Source organism: Haemaphysalis longicornis, unplaced genomic scaffold (genome assembly GCF_048455015.1).
Source record: "Haemaphysalis longicornis isolate Haplotype H1 unplaced genomic scaffold, Haemaphysalis longicornis Haplotype H1 scaffold_10, whole genome shotgun sequence".
Taxonomy (NCBI): domain Eukaryota; kingdom Metazoa; phylum Arthropoda; class Arachnida; order Ixodida; family Ixodidae; genus Haemaphysalis; species Haemaphysalis longicornis.
Genome location: NW_027526204.1, coordinates 100,878,338 through 100,896,627, shown reverse-complemented (window position 1 = coordinate 100,896,627; position 18,290 = coordinate 100,878,338). Strand labels below are relative to the sequence as shown.

General features: G+C 48.2%; 1 protein-coding gene across 1 annotated transcript; it reads right to left on the bottom strand.

Moving 5' to 3' along the window:
- Window positions 1-14,460: 14,460 nt before the first annotated feature.
- Window positions 14,461-17,331, bottom strand: LOC144157871 (uncharacterized). Its single transcript, XM_077688592.1, has one exon. It carries the CDS (start codon window positions 17,076-17,078, stop codon window positions 15,231-15,233), a length of 1,848 nt encoding a protein of 615 aa, XP_077544718.1. The 5' UTR covers window positions 17,079-17,331; the 3' UTR covers window positions 14,461-15,230.
- Between the last annotated feature and the right edge of the window lie 959 nt (window positions 17,332-18,290).

Here is an 18,290-nt window from a genome sequence, read left to right as displayed (position 1 = left end):
TAAAAGGCAGTCGGTGACTGGCTATCGTCCAGTAATGCTGGCTAACACTGAATACAAGATGTTCATGAAAGTGGTAGTGCAAAGATAATAAAGCATTATTACAAGCGTTGTTGGACCGCTCTAGACGTGCGGAACCAGGGGTAGGAGCATAACTACAAACATTCATGTAGCCCGCACTGTATGGGAAAGTTGCGATCTCTCCGCTCGCAAAGTAGCCATGCTTCAAGTCGACTACGAGAAAGCGTTCGACAGAGTGTGCCATGATCTATTTTTTCGTATTTAGGAACTTATAAATGTTGGTAGTGTGGTCATAGGAGTGCACGTGGCCTATCATCAATGCTTTCCGCAGGTGGTAATAATAAGGAGGAGACAGAACTTATCCCAGTGTTGTCTTCTCTCCGACAGGGGTGTCTGGCTTCAAGCCTTCTTTTTTGTCGTTTCTTGGAGCCTTACTGTTTGAAAGTGATCAAAGACGCTGACATAAATGGGTTCCATCTTCACTCAAGTGAAGTAAAGTATGCAGATGATGTGCAGACGTATGCAGACGTATGCAGATGATGTGGCGCTTTTTTGTTAAGATAGCCGACGTATCGCAGAAGCGATCAATGCGACTTAACAGTTTTGTAAGGTAACAGCCAGTGCAGTGAACTGGGCAAAATGTGCAGGTTTTTGGCATGGTGGGGTGGGAGTCAACGCCGCGTGTTTTTGCAAATGTCAGTTGGTCGGTGATGCCGACGCGGTATCAAGAGGTACCGTTGGACAGCTTTGAGAGTACCAACGAGTACTGGGAAGTAGAAACAGAGAAAGGGCGTGAGAAAGTGGAAACGTGGGGAGGGCGCGAACTATCGGTATTGGCGCGCGCCACAGTGTGTAATCGTTTTCTTCTGGCCAAACCGTGGTATGTGCTGCAAGCGATACACTGTTCCTGAACGCAAGTGCAAAAGAGAGCTCGTGTTTTTGCTGTGTTTTTGGCAGGTTTCAAGTGGGAACTCATGAGCCGAAGTAATCTTTTTCGGCCTGTAATGCAAGGTGGTGTTGTATTGGTCCATGTATTTCTAAAACAGATTGTGAATCCTTTTAAATGCGGATCATTTCTTAGGCTCGCCTGGTCCTCCGTCGTTGATGGCGGCGCCGTCCGCACGCTCACTGCGCAAGCGCAACTCTCCTCCTTACACCCACTGCTCCGTGATACTACACTATAAAAAAAAGAAATAGTTAGCGGCGCCCGGTTTCGATCCCACGACTCTCTGGCCGCAAGGCAGGTTCGCGGTGCTCTTCCCACTACGCTGCAAATCCAGGACAGGAGCAAGTGCGACGAACGCGCCTTATGTCCTTGACTCATTCAAACTACATCAAGAAGCTACTGATACAACGAAGGCACGCGAAGCTGAACGTCAACGGAAACGACGAACTGAAAACTTTAGAGGGGGATGCTGAATTTCCCGTGCGAAAGCTGTGGCGGGAAGCGCCACGCGCCTTGCAGGTCAACCAGCCCCGTCCGCAGCGCCTCTGATGCTGATTGTGGCATGATGCCCCTAGGGATTGGCCAACCAAAGAATCCATCACGAGATAGGTTCGCGTTCAACCACCGTCGTCATCTTCCCGTAGGGGAACCGCCGAAGAAGAACGAAAAGACAAAGCTGCGAAGAGGAGGGCGTGTACATTGCTCTCAGCCGGTGCACCAATGTCAACAACCTTTACCTCACCAAAGCTGACGGAGACTAGCGATTCTACCACAGAGACAACATCGACAAGAACATGATGGACGAGTTTCGGGGCCTCGAGAACCACCGCCTATACTCACCGTAACACAACAGCACTTGCGTGCCTTTGCCACCGGTGTGGACCCGGACGCGGAATTCCCTCTGGCGCTAGTAAAAACCAGACAACTCAACATAACGGCAACACAATGGAACCACACGGAACCGCCACGATGCTTCGCATCCTCATCAGGGTTCCCCACGGGAAGATGGTGTAATTTTTTTTTTGGTATCGCGGGACGTAGAACATCCGTTCCTTAGAACTCACGTACAAACTACGCTATCAAATCTAATTTCAGGCTTTATTGCGTCAACAAGACAAGGAATATATATCGCTAAGAGATTTTCGAAAGAAGTAGTGGAATCTTTTAAATTTCTGTTGTTAGATTTATCGTGGAGTGTTTGGCGAATGTATCATGGAAAACACTAGAAAAATTGAACGAAATCCTGTTTCCAGTTCCTCTTATCCTTCATTATATTGGGAAGGCGGTGGCCACAATGGTTTGTCGCGGGTGAAACATATGCTAGTCCGGGCCTCAGTGAAAACATTTTTCTTTAAGTTTCACACCGGCACACTTTCTGGTGGCACATGGATAGAGGAAAAGAGGCTTTTTCATGGATGGTCCTCAACGTGCACTTCGTGCAAAACCCGAAAGCATAAAACATGTCTTCATAGAGTGCTGAGACGCCATCTTTTCATGCCATGTTTTACAGAGAATGATAAAAAAGTCCTTCTTGTAACACCCTACGGCATCGGTTTCTCGGCAGTGGAAAATGACGTACCGTACGACATGATAATGATCCTACGGTTGCACGCAATGTGGCGATCCCGTATGGCCGTGCGCCACTGTATGTGAATGCTATGTGAATGTGATCAAGTATTTCTCACAAAGTGTAACCAGTCTACTTGAAGTGTATCGTTTGCTGGAACCTAAACTGGGATGGTTATATGTACTGGAAGAGCTGTCAACATGGGATGTTTATTTTAAACCTTTCAGTCAAACAAAGTATGGACGACGGTTTTTATTCTGGCGTTGCCTCGTGTTAATTTGTAAAAAAAGGTAATAAAAAAACTGGCCGTAGCTCAGTTGCTAAGACAACAGACCCTCGCTCCGTTTCTCTATGCGCATCCAGGTTCGATTCCCGGCGGTGCGATTACTGTTTTTTTGAGCCTGACACAATTATGCTGAAGCAGACACGAAAATTATGTTGGCTGGTTACAAGCGTACTGTTTCAAAGTAAAAAAAATATTTTTTGCGAGGGTTGTCGCTCCATAGCAAAGCTGGCTACCAAAGCATTAACAGTTTTCACCTTGGTACACCCGAATTTGAAACTTGCATGCAGCCTAGTTTTCGTGTACGTTGCTTGGAATTGTATCGGCATTCGCACACAAAAAAGTGGGAGCCAGATTTGTGCTTCCGGAACCCAGTAAACCATGACTTGTACGAAGTTTAGAATTCTAGAGTTGTAACTAGATAAGGACCTATTCTTACGGAATTATGCACATTTACCACACACGACCGTCACTAAAACAACCATTCCTAAAGGCACTTTATTTCGAGTGAACGCAGATAAAAGCAGTGTGACGCTTTTATTTACATTTTTCTTATGTTATAAGGAAACCCTACACCACGCGCCTGCGATAGCAGAACGATTGCTACTTTGACAGAGAGCAGACCGTAAAATACGCACTCGGGACTACGCCAAAGCAGAGATAACACAGTATCTTTGTCACGGCGGAATAAAAGTGCTATACAACTTCCACGTTGAAGTGAAGTAAAACAATTACGCCAAATTGCTGGCAGACGTGTTACGAAAGTAGAAAGGACATATCGGATACACTTGCTAAAAACTACTTAGTGGCGGAAGGCCTCTGGTTGTATGAAACCAACACAATGGTGTACTTCCGAATGCAAGATCAGTAGAGCAATTCATTATAGCAATTAAAGAGTGTCACGTGCATGCATTGTGCTTACACAGCTCTCGAGTGCTACCCAGTTATCAATGCGGCGATAAAATTATGTACATTCTGTTCAAACAAAAAAGTCTTTTCAGAATGTTCGCCGAAAATTATCTAGAAGCAGTTCTTTCGGTGATGGCGGGGCTTGGCCAGGCCAATAAACGTGGCCATCGAACAGCCAATGCACGGCCTGTCCGCCAGGAGGGCTCCAGCAGGATGTCGACCTTCTTGAATTGGTTCCCTATGCCAGTCGGCTTGCCGCAACCAAGTCAGTGTCCGCAGAATGTCATCGCCACTGACATAATGCAAGTGAAGAGTTTCCAAGACTGGAAGTCGAGCAGTCATGTGGTTAAAAAACAAGCCCACTTCATCGATCTCAGATGGCGCCCTCACATCGAGGCTGAGGTGATTTAGACGGCTGAGGTTGTCAAGATTTAGCTGGTAGAACTCAAGTCCCCGGCAGGTCGAGTGGTTTTTCAGAACGAGGGACCGCAAATTGTCGTTGCAGCTCAGCAGACGGCGGATGTTACGTGTCTTGCTGATTGTACGCCAAGGCATGAAGGAAAGCCTGATCTCAGTAGGGCGGAGACTGGAAATGAATTCGAGGGAACGCACTTTCAGCACCCCGCAAAGGGTAAAGCGTCTGAGTGTACTGCCCTGTTGAAGAATTGCGGCATCATGTTCACGCACTTTGAAAGGCTGGCTGCAGGAGGCGCAGTGTGAGCTAACATCGTCAGAGTTCATTCTGACGTCCAGCTCCTCTAGCTTTGCTGAAACCTTTGCCAAGTTTGTGAAAGAATACCTCCGGTTGATGCCACATGGCGCGAGTGACAGCGCTCGAAGCCTCATGGGGACCGCAGCAAGGATGCTGCAGCAGTCCACGCCGCGGCTGAAGTGAAACGAGTTCAGGTTCAGCTCTGTGAGAACTCGGAAGGATTTCAAGAATGTTGCAAGAGGTGTCCTGTACATGGGGCTGGCGCATGCAACGGTGTCTATGGCAGTATTAGGCAACAATGCGAGTGTGAGCGCTTCGATATGCGTCCAAGTCATGTCGATCGCCGCTTGGGACAAGGTATGTTGAACGCTGACTTCGTTGCTCAGTGCCACGACCACTTGCTTGAAGCGAGGAGGCACAGCGTGGGTGTGAGAGGAACTGGCGCAGGAGGTGTGCGCCTTGAGGAATATTATGTTGCCCCACACGATGCTGCCGCCCATGCAGATCGACGGCACCTGCATCAACCGGAGGAACGAAGTAAAAAACCGCGGCTGGCCCCCTACAGCATCCAGCTCGGTCGAGTAAATTAAGGTCGGTTCCGACGATTTAGTGAACGTCGCTGCACCGACACACATGGCTGTTGCTTCAGTGAAGTCAGCGTGAAAGGCGTGGAGGTGCAACTTCTGAAGCACAACGCAACGCTTCAGTAGGAAGCTCAATAGTGCGTGGTTGACCGCGCCCTGACAGGCCACTTCCACGTACGTGCTGCGCAACTGTGGTATCGCGCTCTCGTTGTACCGGGCCATGACGCGGTACATGTCGTCGCTGAAGTTCTCCCCGAAGAAAGACCAGTCTATGCGCTGAAGATGAGGCAGCCGTTCCATGAGGACTATCAGCAAGCCAGTGTAGGGAAGTGGGCAGTTGACGCAGCGGAGCTCCGTGAGTGTGTTGCAGGTTCCTATCCAGGAGAGGATGATGTCTGGGGCGGCCACCATGCAGTTGGACACGTCCAGAACCTCCATCTTGTGCATCACGCGCTTCGTGAAGAACCGCTGTAACGTCATTTCGTCGGAACTTGGAGCGCACACTACGTTCGTCGCAAGGTGCTCGTCTCTGACGATGTTAGTAAAGCAGGACGCAGTGTCTTCCATGGCAAGCAGCGTATCGGTGTCCACGTAGGAAAGGATTCGGAGCCATACATTGCTAGGAAGACGGGCGTAGTCGTAGTTGCAAAGCGCTGCGGCCATTTTTAGCCGACTGTTCCCATGCACAGTGTGGAATGTTCACGGTCCGCTTCGTCTGATGCTTCCACGCGCATGTCCAGACACGGAGGGCTGATGCACACAATCTAGACGCCGCCGCAGTGAACGTTGAGCTATCAATTGCAGTTTTTTTTTGTTTTAACTGCGCACTGGGGCACTCCGTTATCTCTTGATTCGAAAGCATTCTCTGGCGTACGTGATTATACAAAGAGTAAGAGACAGGGCGCGAGGAGCCTGCGATACATGAGGCGTCATACATTCGGCTTCCACGCTCAAAATTTCCGCGCATGCGCTGATCACCTTTCTGCCTTAATATGCAGCGGGCTGTCATGTTGGCGTCGTCTTTATTGGTGAGACGTTTTGTATTTATATATTTCGCAATCCATAGGCGGTGCGGCGCCATTGAAGAAGCAGTGTACGCCAGACGCGTACGAGCCACACCACAACCATTTTGTTGTTGGCGGGAGCTAGGCCTTGTGGCTCGTTTTATCGATAAGTGTTGTGCATGCGTATAGGAAGATGCCGCTCCAGAAAGAGGCCTCTGTTTGCTGAGCACTTTTTTTGATAAAGTTTCCGGCAGCTCAAACTAGAGCATCGACTAAGGAATGGTGATTTGTAAACCTGGCGAAACCCTCTGCCTGCAGGGTGTCCTGCCAACAGTCTACGGGAATGACACTGAGGAAAGGCGTACATAAATTATTGAAGAATGCTCTGATTCCTCCATGCCGTTTTCAGTGATCGGCAACAAATGCTAATGACAGCGGGCTTGTCGCTTTCGCAGCATAAAACGTTCGTCTTGAACCTTGTTATGAAATGAAAGAGCATTCTCTTTATTGGCGACCTTGGCTTCGCTCGTGGTAGTCAAACCTGTTGATATCTCGGTCAGCGCGACGACGCTTACGTAAATTGCATGATACGAATAAAGGTCGCGATGAGCATGGAATGTTCTAGCCGCTGCTGCTTGTGCGACAAACGCAGCCCAACGTTCCTATACTGCAATACTGATGACGTGCATTTAAAAGCGGTATGTGATGATAAGAGCAAAGCTTGATTGATTGATTGTAGGGTTTAACGCGCTAACCTAACGCAGGCGATAAGGCGCGCCGTAGTGGAGTGCTCCGGATTCATTTTGACCACTTGGGGATCTTCAAAGTGCGCCAAAATCTGGTACACACGGGCGTTTTTATTTTTCACCCCCATCAGAAAAGCGGCCACCGCGGCCGGGAATCGAACCCGCGACCCGCGAAGAGCAAAGCTACATTTGTTGTTTTTTTCCTTTTAAATACGTGTGCAGTGATGCTCCATACTCTTGAGAAAAACTCCCGCTTCTAGGTTCCGAAATTCCATATTTACCCGCCGCGGTGGCTCAGTGGCTAAGGCGTTCCGCTGCTGAGCACAAGGTCGCGCGCTCGATTCCCGTCCGAGGCGGCCGCTTTTCTGATGGAGGCCAAAATCAAAAACGCCTGTGTGTACGAGATTTCGGCGCACGTTAAAGATCCCCAGCTGGTCAAAATTAATCCGGAGCCCTCCACTACGGCGCGCCTCATCGCCTGCGTTGTGGTGCGTTAAACCCCGCAATCAATCAATCAAATTCCGTATTTTAGAACTTTTTCCTATAGGTTTCTCAAGAATTCTCTGCAAACTTTTCTTCATTTTCTTCCAGCATCTGATAAATCTCTGCGTGAATTCAGTTCCGTTTTGGGCGTTAGCCAATTCAAGTTATGTGTATTTTACGTGACCTTACGGGTGCAGAAACCGTGCTGAGAGTCAGAGTTTCAACGGGACATAAATTCCGCCTCTGCCGCTCCGCAGAATTTTCCCATACATTTCTCGTCCTATACAAAAAACCATGGTTCCATTGTATTTTAAAGCTCTAAGTTGAAACCCTCCGTATTTAGCACAACAAGACGTGATTGGGTCATGAGGTAATTTTAGTTCAGCGCCTGGACTGCTGGCGCCACCTCTTGTTGTGAGCACGCTGTCTCATTAGCACCAGAAATTATTTTCTGTATATTACCCAGGAGTATACATGCGAACAGGCTTCAAATCTTCAGCCGCCGCCCCTTCACGCTTTAATAGCTACTTCACACGGAGTATTGTTTTTATGCGTTCTCCGTCCTTCTTCAGGAACCGACTGAAGCGGTTTTGGATACTTTTGGCTTGCCGGAACAAGACTCCGGACATTTCAACCCAAATCGGACGAAGTGTCAAGAGAATAAAAAAACGAAGTAATAAATGATGCGAGGTTTGGTTTGCTGCCATCATTTTTTTTCTTTCTATACCACAGCTCGTTGAATTATCTGTATCTTGTACAGATTCCCTCTTTCCATTTTCGGCAAAAAACTTAGTAAAAGAACCAATTACGTTTATCGAATGTTAGCATTTGGCATAAAATCTTTTTCGGTTTTCTGCTTACCAGTGTTGGGGACAGTAACAAAACAATATAGTATATAAAATGTTAGTGTCAGTCGTCTTACCCATTGTTATACGACCGTAAGGTAGTACGGGAGAGTCAAACGTCTTACTCCTTCGCCTGTAACGGTGCGGAGTACCTTAGGACCTCCCAATGCCCGTCCGCGCCCATTCGTGCGCACACCACCATCAAGCGAAAATAGCGAAATTCGATTTGAGCGGTCCGTTGCAGTTTTATTTAGGGACAAATCAAGTTGCAACTCACGGCTCAAATTCTGGGCGCAACTTGGATGTCATTTTGAGTCCCTGTACTCCGTACCCTCGCCATCATCCAAGTAGTGGAGATGCTTCCCTTTTTTCGTTACATTGAAAACAGTCCGCACTAAATCTGTCTGGAAACATAAGCACGGGGCGGCCTCTGTAGTATCCACCGTGGTCCCGCGTAATTCGCGCTAACAGTGCCAAATCCTCCCCTAGTGGCACGTGCCATCGTAAAAAGGTTGCATTAATCGTCATAGCAACGACTGGCGAGGGGAGATAGGAGGTTGCTTACGTAGCGGGCGCTGCTGAAGTCGTTTTTCCGCAACCGCGCGCCGGCCCCCGCTACCGACATTCACCCAACTTTCGCGCTTGCCGGTTTCATTACGGAGCGGCCCTTGAGGCAGCGATCGGAGGAGGAGGAGTGAAACTTTGTCAAAAATAACGTTTCACTCCTCCTCCAGCGATCGCTGCCTCAAGGGCCGCTCCGTAATGAAACCAGGCGCGAAAGTTGGACTAGCGGCTTCCGATGCCTCAGAATGGCCTCCGCCCGTCGTTTGGTATGTGTGTGCACTAACGCGTTTAATAACTGAACGGACAACACATGCAGGTAATAGTTTGTTTTGTAGTGTCGAATTATTGTGCTTGTCGCGGAAATTATTGGAGTGTTACACAAACATGCTATTTGCTTTGCTTCTACTCAAAATTCGTATAAGGATGCCTTCAATTCGAAGGCATGAAACCACATGTACTACACTAATACATTGCATATGCATTGTATATACACACTATTGCGCTTTAAGCAAACAGTACATATGCAAATTTAGGCATACACAATGGAAAAAAAAAGTGCTACATACGTATTTAGGTGCACAATAATTGATTACGAGAGAATCACTTCGAAAATTCTAGTCAATACATAGATTTTTTCTCGCGCACGTCTCGGCAGAAGAAGAAAAGAACTCCACTCAAAAAGTTCCGCTCAATGTATACTTACTTCTTGGGCATTCCTCGAGGCAGGAATGTTTTTAAACGTTCAAAAAATTCGTTTCAGTTCAGAGACACAATGATCGGGAACATATAACCTGAAAAAAGCTTGCACACGTATGCATGAAGGTGTGCCTTTGGGCCAGTTTACGCAAATTCTAAAAGAGAGCGTTGCTTAGACCATCAACCTGCACGCACTTCCTAGAAACCATGTTCACACCAAAGAAATACAGCGAGAAAAAAGTGCTGCAACACAATTCCCGCACTATTGACCACTAATTGCCGGATTCTAGGTACGTTAAAAAATAATGTGCAACTATGTCGTATTTTCGACAAACACCAAATGAATGCACCGTCTATTTTTAATGATGGTGAACAGTCTGCTTACCGGGAACTGGTGGAAGGAGGGGATAACATGCACAGGGAAAAAAAGCCTGGCTGCATTGTAAGCCGCATCTACCGAGCTCATTACCTGCGGATATAGGCTACGCTGTCACAAGCTGTCCTCTAGCTATTGTCTGGGCAGTGCCTGTTGCCTCATCCTGTCCGATACGGCACGACGGTTCTAACTTTCAAACTACGGAACCGCAAACCCACTCGCGATAAGAAGACAAAACGTGGGCGCTCAGGTTAGATTGAAGAGCAAAGCCTGCAATGGTACTTTGTTTTTTTTTTTTTTTTTAATAAGCGAAACGATTGCAATCGCAGCTGCATAGAACTCTTGCATTGCGGGGTGGCCTGCCACTTCCCCATGTGCAAATCGACTGGCATTGAACATTGCGGTATTAGGACAGATTTTTCGGAGCACTGGTGGAACGCTTGGCAGCAGTTTCGCTGCAAACATACGTTTTTGGACTAAGATGACGCATGAAAAATTGGTTAAGGGGCAGCACCTCAACGGCACCAATCGGCTTGGTAGTACGTACGGAGAGAACGGCAAGAAGCGCGTACAGTTGAGCTTGCCTTCTTTGTGAGCAGGTGCTCCATGATGACCTTGGAGGGGTTGAGGAGAGTTACCGGAGGAAACGTGTAATGAAGCCTCAAACCGTCCCCGAATGGGGACCTACCCAAGCCTCGAACATGCTGTACGAAATAAAAAATATACGTGGATAACAAACATGAATCGACAATTAAGCCGTTAAAGGGACACTGAAGTGAATTTGTCAAGCTCCCGTTTTTGCTTGCACTGCGTAGACTGGCTCAAATTAGCCCACTTTTCATCGTTTATCCGGTTGACAAATCGGTAATTATTTTACAAAGCGCCAAAGAAAAAAAATTACCATGCGCGGTTTGCGGCGGCCGCACCAACTAAAGCTGTGACGTTGGGAGGAGCGGGACCGTGAATGGACGATGCCCAAGGTGAGCAACCAAACAAGTTTCGGTTTTGGTTTCGGTTCTGTAAAACACAACCTGTGGCGTTGTTGGATGGGCATTCTCAATAACTCAGTAATCATCGTACCGCGCTTCTGCCATGTTGTCAGCTGTAAAAATGCATAAAGATAAGCCTCCCAGGACGGCTTGGAATCGTAGCATTCACTAGCCGAGGCCTACGCAGTGCATGGACGCCCTCCGCGTACCCGCAGACGCACAAATGTCATGCGCTTTTCCCCCCCTATTTGGAGCTTGCCTCACTCATGCCTGTACCGTAAAATGCGTGTTCGCACCAGGCCAAGGGTCTGTTCATTCTGGCCTGTGCCCACTGCCCGCAAGCAGTCGGTGCTTATGGACAGCACGCCAACGAGAACTCGCTAGCGCGCCAGTGCCAGCCTGCGCGCGTTCTGTGAACTAGTTCGTGGAGCCATGAACGTTGCGGCCCAAACAAAGGTGAACTCAATGTAGAAAACATCGGCAGAAAACAAAAAAGTTAACTTACAAAAAAAAAAAAAAAAGCACGCACCCGCGGGGACTCGAACTCGTGACTGGCAAAACACTCGGCGGCGACACACCTGCAGCCTTAGACAACTCGGCCACGAGACGGGCTACGCCGAACGTGCTAATATAAGGTATATATATGGTCAATAAGTTTACATTTTATTTAGTTTTGGCATTTCAAGCAGCTTAGGTGACTATTTGTTGTAGTGTGCTCGTGCAGTAAGCGTCCCCCGAGTTTCCGCAATAGCTCACGTCTAGCAATTGCATTTCGTAAACGGAAAAGCGTTCGCAGATGCGTAGTCGTGCTGCTGACCGTGTGCTTGTTCGCCCAGCGCAAAAAAGTGCTTCCCGCACCCTATTTTTACGCTGTACGGTAAAAATATCAGTTGATTTTATTTCCTTAGTACCTATATTGACTTCGCTGACTCTTCTCCCGCCTTCAAGAGGCCTTATATTTTCCTACGGGCGTACCAGTCAGCGAAGCGTCGCATGTGCGCTTGTGCAGCGCTTGAGTGAAGCGACCTTGACTTGGAGCTAGATACAGTGTACAAACTAACCAAGTAAAGAAAGAAAGGCCCATTCTTCCATTCACAAACGTGTCCTGGCTTCGTTTCAACTGAGCGAACGAATTGCGACGACCCGTCGGCGTCCGGCGGACGATACGCTGGGCCGCCTGACTCTGTCTGAAGGCCGGGGAGCCGTGCAGATAGCGCAGCCAATTGCGAGCTCGGCTCCTCTCGACGTCACACGAAAACGTCGCAGAAAATGGGCGAGCGTAAAGAGAGGAGGACAGCATTTTCGAATTAAGTTTTCGACTTAATAAAAGCGCGTAAACGCGCCCAGAGTGGTCGTAATATGGCCTGGGGACCCCGGACTACAATTTGCGCAAGTAATCCCGCAATGTTTACATATCACTTCAGTGTCCCTTTAATGAGGCAATTATAAAACAACAATGCCGCCACAAATTCACCTTACGAGCAAGAGTGTGTGCGCCGAAGGCGTGTTCACGTCTATTAAAACTTCGTGCACTGCAATAGCTGGGGCATATTTGAACATTAGTTTTCACTACAAGACAACTGACATGTCTCATTAATTTCAAGCTACATGGGCGAAGTATTTTGGAAACAGAAGAGTGCCATCGGTCGGGTTTTTTTTTTTTTTTTTTTTTGAAGTCAGTCTAACTTGTACAAAGCTAATCTGCTTACCTGTAACCTTTGGGGAAGACGAAACACTCGGACGAACTGTTTCGCCCGGTGTTTATGTACCACAGAGCTACACAGCACTGGTCATGCTCCTTCCTCCGCGACCCGACGTTCAGAATCTATTCGAATACATTTTATAGTGACGCGAAATTTTAAGCCCGCAGAGACGTTTAGGCAAACCTCGCAACCCTCCGCACGCCGGGTCACTCGCGCATGCACAGAAGTGGCCATCGTGCACGCCGAGAGAACGAAAAAAAGAAATCGGCACCGGTGAGCTGTTGCGCATGCGTGACTAGGTGCTGAAGCATGGACGGTGTAGAAATCATACAGTTTCTGAGTAAGTATACTAGAGAGGAAACTGCGCCTCGTAAGCCATGTCGTCATGGGGGTTCATGGGGAGACCCCCCTTTTTGGCTTGGGATTGGCATGACAATGGGATTCTTAAGTGATTTTTAGAATTTTCTTTCTTCACTATGCATTCACACGTTTACGAGCTACAAGGAAGCCGAAATCCTGCCGTTTCTGTGGTAGCCGTGTTCAGTGAAACAGCAGGCAATGCGTGATCGCACCTGACGTTGCTCATGCCGCAGCCGAAGGACGTATGACTGAGCGGGTAATATGCCGCCACGAAATTTATATCCGACGAAAAGAAGAAACAAAACGTACTTCGACGAAGACAAGATACGGCAGATACGGGCGCTTGTATGCGTCCTATCTTGTCATCGTCCACGACTGTTTAACGCCACGTTTTCTTATTTCTTGTTAAACTAGCTGGCGGTCCGTGCACCGGTTCACCACGAAGGCAACCTTTTCATAGGCACGCTCAAAAAACTTTCGAAACTCTTTAAACAACTTATTATTACTTGAAATAATGGTAAAATTAATAAAATCACAGTCTCTAATGAGTTACCCCCCAAATATTAACATAGTTCGTAACTACAACCTTGGCCTGCGGAATAGCAGGCACAACCGTTCCGGCAATAATACGCTTTACTTCCTTTTTCCTCAGTTTTAAAACAGCCTGTTTTTATTTTCCACTTACATAATTGCACACTATTCTTCGTGCTTTTGTGGCACTTTGTTTAAATTGGCAGCCACTAAAACTTTTTAATCCAAGCCAATGATGAAACTCGGGCGAGCGCGATGTATAATGGCGGTCCATAACGACACAGACGACCTTGATGCAAGCCGCATAGACGCCAGCGCCACATTCCTCTCTAGTGTATACTGTAAGAAACCCTATGGTAGAAATGAAGACACGCTGATGTAAAGAGAAAGGAGGGCCACGCCGCAGCACACCGGCACACTTTCTGATGCCACATGGATGGAGGAAAGCAGGCTTTTCCTTGGATGGTCCTCAATGTGCACTTTGTGCAAAAAAACCCGAAAGCTTTGAACATCTTTTCATAAAGTGCTGGGACGCCATCTTTTCCTGAGATATATTACAGAGAACGATAAAGAAACATCTTCCTGTAAAGCCACATGGGATACGTTTCTCGGGAGTGCAAAATGAAGTACCGTACGACACGATAATGATGCTAGGGTTGCACGCGATTTGGCGTTCCCGTATGGCCGTGCTGCAGCGTATGTGAATGCTATGTGAATGTGACCAAGTATTTCTCGCAAAGTGTAACCAGTCTACTTAAAGTGTATCGTTTGCTGGAACCTGAAAAAAAGTTATGTGTAGTGGAAGAGCTGTAGACATAGGATGTTTATTTTAAATTGTTTAGCCAACCAAAGTATGGGCGGTGGTTTTTAATCTGGGGTTGCCGCATGTTAATTTGTGAAGAAAAGGTAATAAAGAACAAAAAGTGGCCGTAGCTTAGTCGCTGAGATAACAGACTCTCGCTCCGTTTCTCTATGCGGGTCGAGGTTCGATTCTTAGTGGTGCGAGTACTATATTTTATTTTGCCTGAAACTTTTATGCTGACGCAGACCCGAAAATCGTCTTGGTTAGAGGCGTACTGTTTCGCAGTAAAAATATTTTGGGGAGGGTTGTTGCTGCACAGCAAAGCTGGGTACCAAAGCATTAACAGTTTTGACCTCCGTACACCTGAGTTTTAAACTTGCATGCAGCCTCGTTTCCGTGTACTTTGCTTCCCGTTGTATCGGCATTCGCACACAACAAAAAAGTGGAAGCCCAGATTTGCGCTGCCAGATCCCAATAAAGCGTGACTTCTTCGCACTTTTCTAGAGTTTTAAAGAGATTATGACCAGTTCTTTCGCACTAATGCACATTTACCGCCGAGGACTGCAACTAAAACAACAATTATTTAAGGCTCTTTATTTCAAGTTGACACAGATAAAAGCAGCGGGGCCCCTTCATTAACATTACATTACTGTTATAACGAAAACTTGTTCCACGTTCCTGCGAAAGCAGAACGATTAGCACTTTGGTAAAGAGCAGATCGTGAAATACACACTCGGCGCTACGAAGGCAGAGATAACACAGTATCTTTGTGACAGCAAGATAAAATTGTTACACAAATTGCACATAAAAGTGAACAAAAACAATTATGCCAACTTGCTGGCAAGCGTGTTACGAAAATAGAAAGGACATATCGCTTACACTTGCTAAGAACTACTTAGTGGCGGAAGCCTTCGATTAGATGAAAACAACACAATGGCTTATTTCTGAATGCAAGATCAATAGAGCAATTCAATATAGCAATTAAACAGTGCCGCGTGCATGCATTGTAGTGACTACAGCTCTCGAGTGCTACCCAGTTGTCAATGCGGCGAAAAATGATGTACATGCTGTCCAAACCAAAAAGTCTTTACAGAATGTTCGGCGAAAATTATCTAGAAGCAGTTCTTTCGGTGATGGCGGGGCTTGGCCAGGCCAATAAACGTGGCCATCGAACAGCCAATGCACGGCCTGTCCGCCAGCAAAGCTCCAGCAGGATGTCGACCTTCTTGAATTGCTTCCCCATACCAGTCTGGTTGCCGCAACCAAGTCAGTGTCCGCAGAATGGTATCGCTACTGACGTAGTGCAAGTGAAGAGTCTCCAAGACTGGAAGTCGAGCAGTCATGTGGTTAAAAAACAACTGCACTTTATCGATCCCGGATGGCACGCTCACATCGAGGCTGAGGTGATTTAGGTTGCTGAGGGCGTCAAGGTTTTGCTGGTAGAACTCAAGTCCACGGTACAGCGAGTCATCCCTCAGAACGAGGGACCGCAAATTGTCATTGCAGCTCAGCAGATGGCTGATGCTACGTGTCTCGACGATTGTAAGCCAAGGCGTGAAGGAAAGCCGGATCTCAGAAGGGCGGAGACTGGCGATGAAGTCGAGGGAATACACTTTCAGAACCCCGCAAATGGTAAAGCGTCTGAGAGTACTACCCTGTTGAAGATTTGCGGCATCATCTTCACGCACTCGGAAAGGCTGGCTACAGGAGGCGCAGTTTGAGCTAACATTGTCGGAGTTCATTCTGATGTCCAGTTCCTCGAGGTTTGCTGACACCTTTGCCAAGTTTGTGAAAGAATACCTCCGGTTGATGCCGCATGGCGCGAGTGACATTGCTCGAAGCCTCATGGGGACCGCAGCAAGGATGCTGCAGCAGTCCACGCCGTCGCTGAAGTGAAACGAGTTCAGGTTCAGCTCTGTAAGAACTAGGAAAGAACGAATGAATTTTATAAGTGGTACCCTAAAGTCGAAGCCGGCTCCGGTAGGGGTGTCCGACTCAGCAATTGCCAATAAGGCGAGCGTGAGCGCTTCGATATGCGTCCAAGTCATATAGATCGCCGCTTGCCACAGCGTATGTTGAACGCCCTCTTCGTTGCTCAGAGCCACGACTACTTGCTTGAAATGAGTAGGCACAGCGTGGGTGTGCGAGGAACTGGCGCAGGCAGTGTGCGCTCTGAGGAATATTATGTTGCCCCACACGATGCTGCCGGCCCAGCAGATCGACGGCACCTGCCTCAACCGGAGGAACGAAGTAAAAAACCGCTGCTGGCCCCGTACAGCATCCTGCTCAGTCGAGTAAATCAAGATAGGGTCCGAGAATACGGTGAACGTCGCAGCACCGACACACAGGGCTGTGGCTTCAGTGAAGTCACCGTAAAGCGCGTGGAGGTGTAACTTCTGAAGCACAATGCAACGCTTCAGTAGGAAGCTCAGGAGTGCGTGGTTGTCTGCGCCCTGACAGGCCACTTCCACGTACGTGCTGCGCAACTGCGGTATCGTGCTCTCGTTGTACCGGGCCATGACGCGGAACGTGTCGTCGCTGAAGTTTTCCCCGAAGAAAGACCAGTCTATGCGCTGAAGATGAGGCAGCCGTTCCATGAGGACTATCAGCAAGCCAGTGTACGGAAGTGGGCAGTTGACGCAGCGGAGCTCCGTGAGTGTATAGCAGGTTCCTATCCAGGAGAGGATGACGTCTGGTGGGGCCACGATGCAGTTGGACACGTCCACAACCTCCACCTTGTGCATCACGCGCTTTGTGAAGAACCGTAGTAAGCTTATTTCGTCGGAACTTGGAGCGCACACTACGTTCGCCTCTAGGTGCTCGTCCCTGACGATGTTAATAAAGCAGGACGCAGTGGCTTCAATGGCAAGCAGCGTATCGGTGTCCGCGTAGGAAAGGATTCGGAGCCATACATTGCTCGGAAGGCGGGCGTAGTCGTAGTTGCAAAGCGCTGCGGCCATTTTTAACCGACTGTTCCCATGCAGAGTCTGGAAAGTTCACGGTCCGCTTCATCTGACGCTTCCACGCGCATGTCCAGACACGGAGGGCCGATGCACACAATCAAGACACCAACGCAGGGAACGTTGGAATATCAATTACAGTTTGTTTTATTTTAACTGCCCACTGGGGCACTCCGTTATCTCCTGCTTTGAAAGTATTGTCTGGCGTACATGTGAATACAAAGAATAAGAGACAGGGAGCGAGAAACCTTGGATACATATGGCGTCACACATGCGGCTTTCACGCTTGAAATTTCCACGCATGTGCTCATCTTCCGTATGCCTTAATATACTTCGTGCTGTTATTTCGGCGCCGTCCTTATTCAAGAGACGTTTCCTATTTACTTATCTCCCAATTCAGCGGTGGTGCGCAGCCGGTGTAGAAGCACTTGTACGCCAGACCCATTCGAACCAGTCTAGAAACGTTTTGTTGGTGGCGTGAGCTAGGCAGACTGGCTCCTTGTTATCGATACGTGTTGTGCATGCATATAGGCACCCCCATCCAGAAAGAGGCTGCTGTTTGCTGAGCACTTTTCCTGATAAATTTTCTTGTAGCTCACCATAAGGCATCGACAAAGGATTGGGGATTTCTAAACCTCGCGTAACTCACTGTTTGCAGAGTGTCGTGCCAACAGTCACTGAGACAAGGAGTATAGAAAGCCGTGAAGAAATCTCTGATTCCTCCATGCCGTTTTGTGTGGTCGGCAATAATGCGAACGACCGCGGGCTTGTCGCTTTCGCAGCCTAAAATGTTCGTCCTGACTCTTGTTATGAAAAACCCAGAGCCGCTGCTGAGCACGAGGTCGCGGGTTCGATTCCCGGCCGCGGCGGTCGCTTTTCTGATGGAGGCGAAAAGCAAAAACGCCCGGGTGTACGAGATTTCGGCGCACGTTAAAGATCCCCAGGTGGTCAAAATTAATCCGGAGCCCTCCACTACGGCGCGCCTCATCGCCTGCGTTGCGTCGGCGCGTTAAACCCAACAATCAATCAATCGAAATTACCCAGAGCGTCCTCTTTAATGGCACCCGTGGCTTCACTCGTGGTAGCCAAAACTGTTGATATGTCGGTCAGCATGACGACGCTTACGTAAATTGCATGATACGAATACAGGTCGCGATGAGCATGGGATGTTCCAGCCGCTGCTGCTTGTTCGAACAACGCAGCTTAACGTGC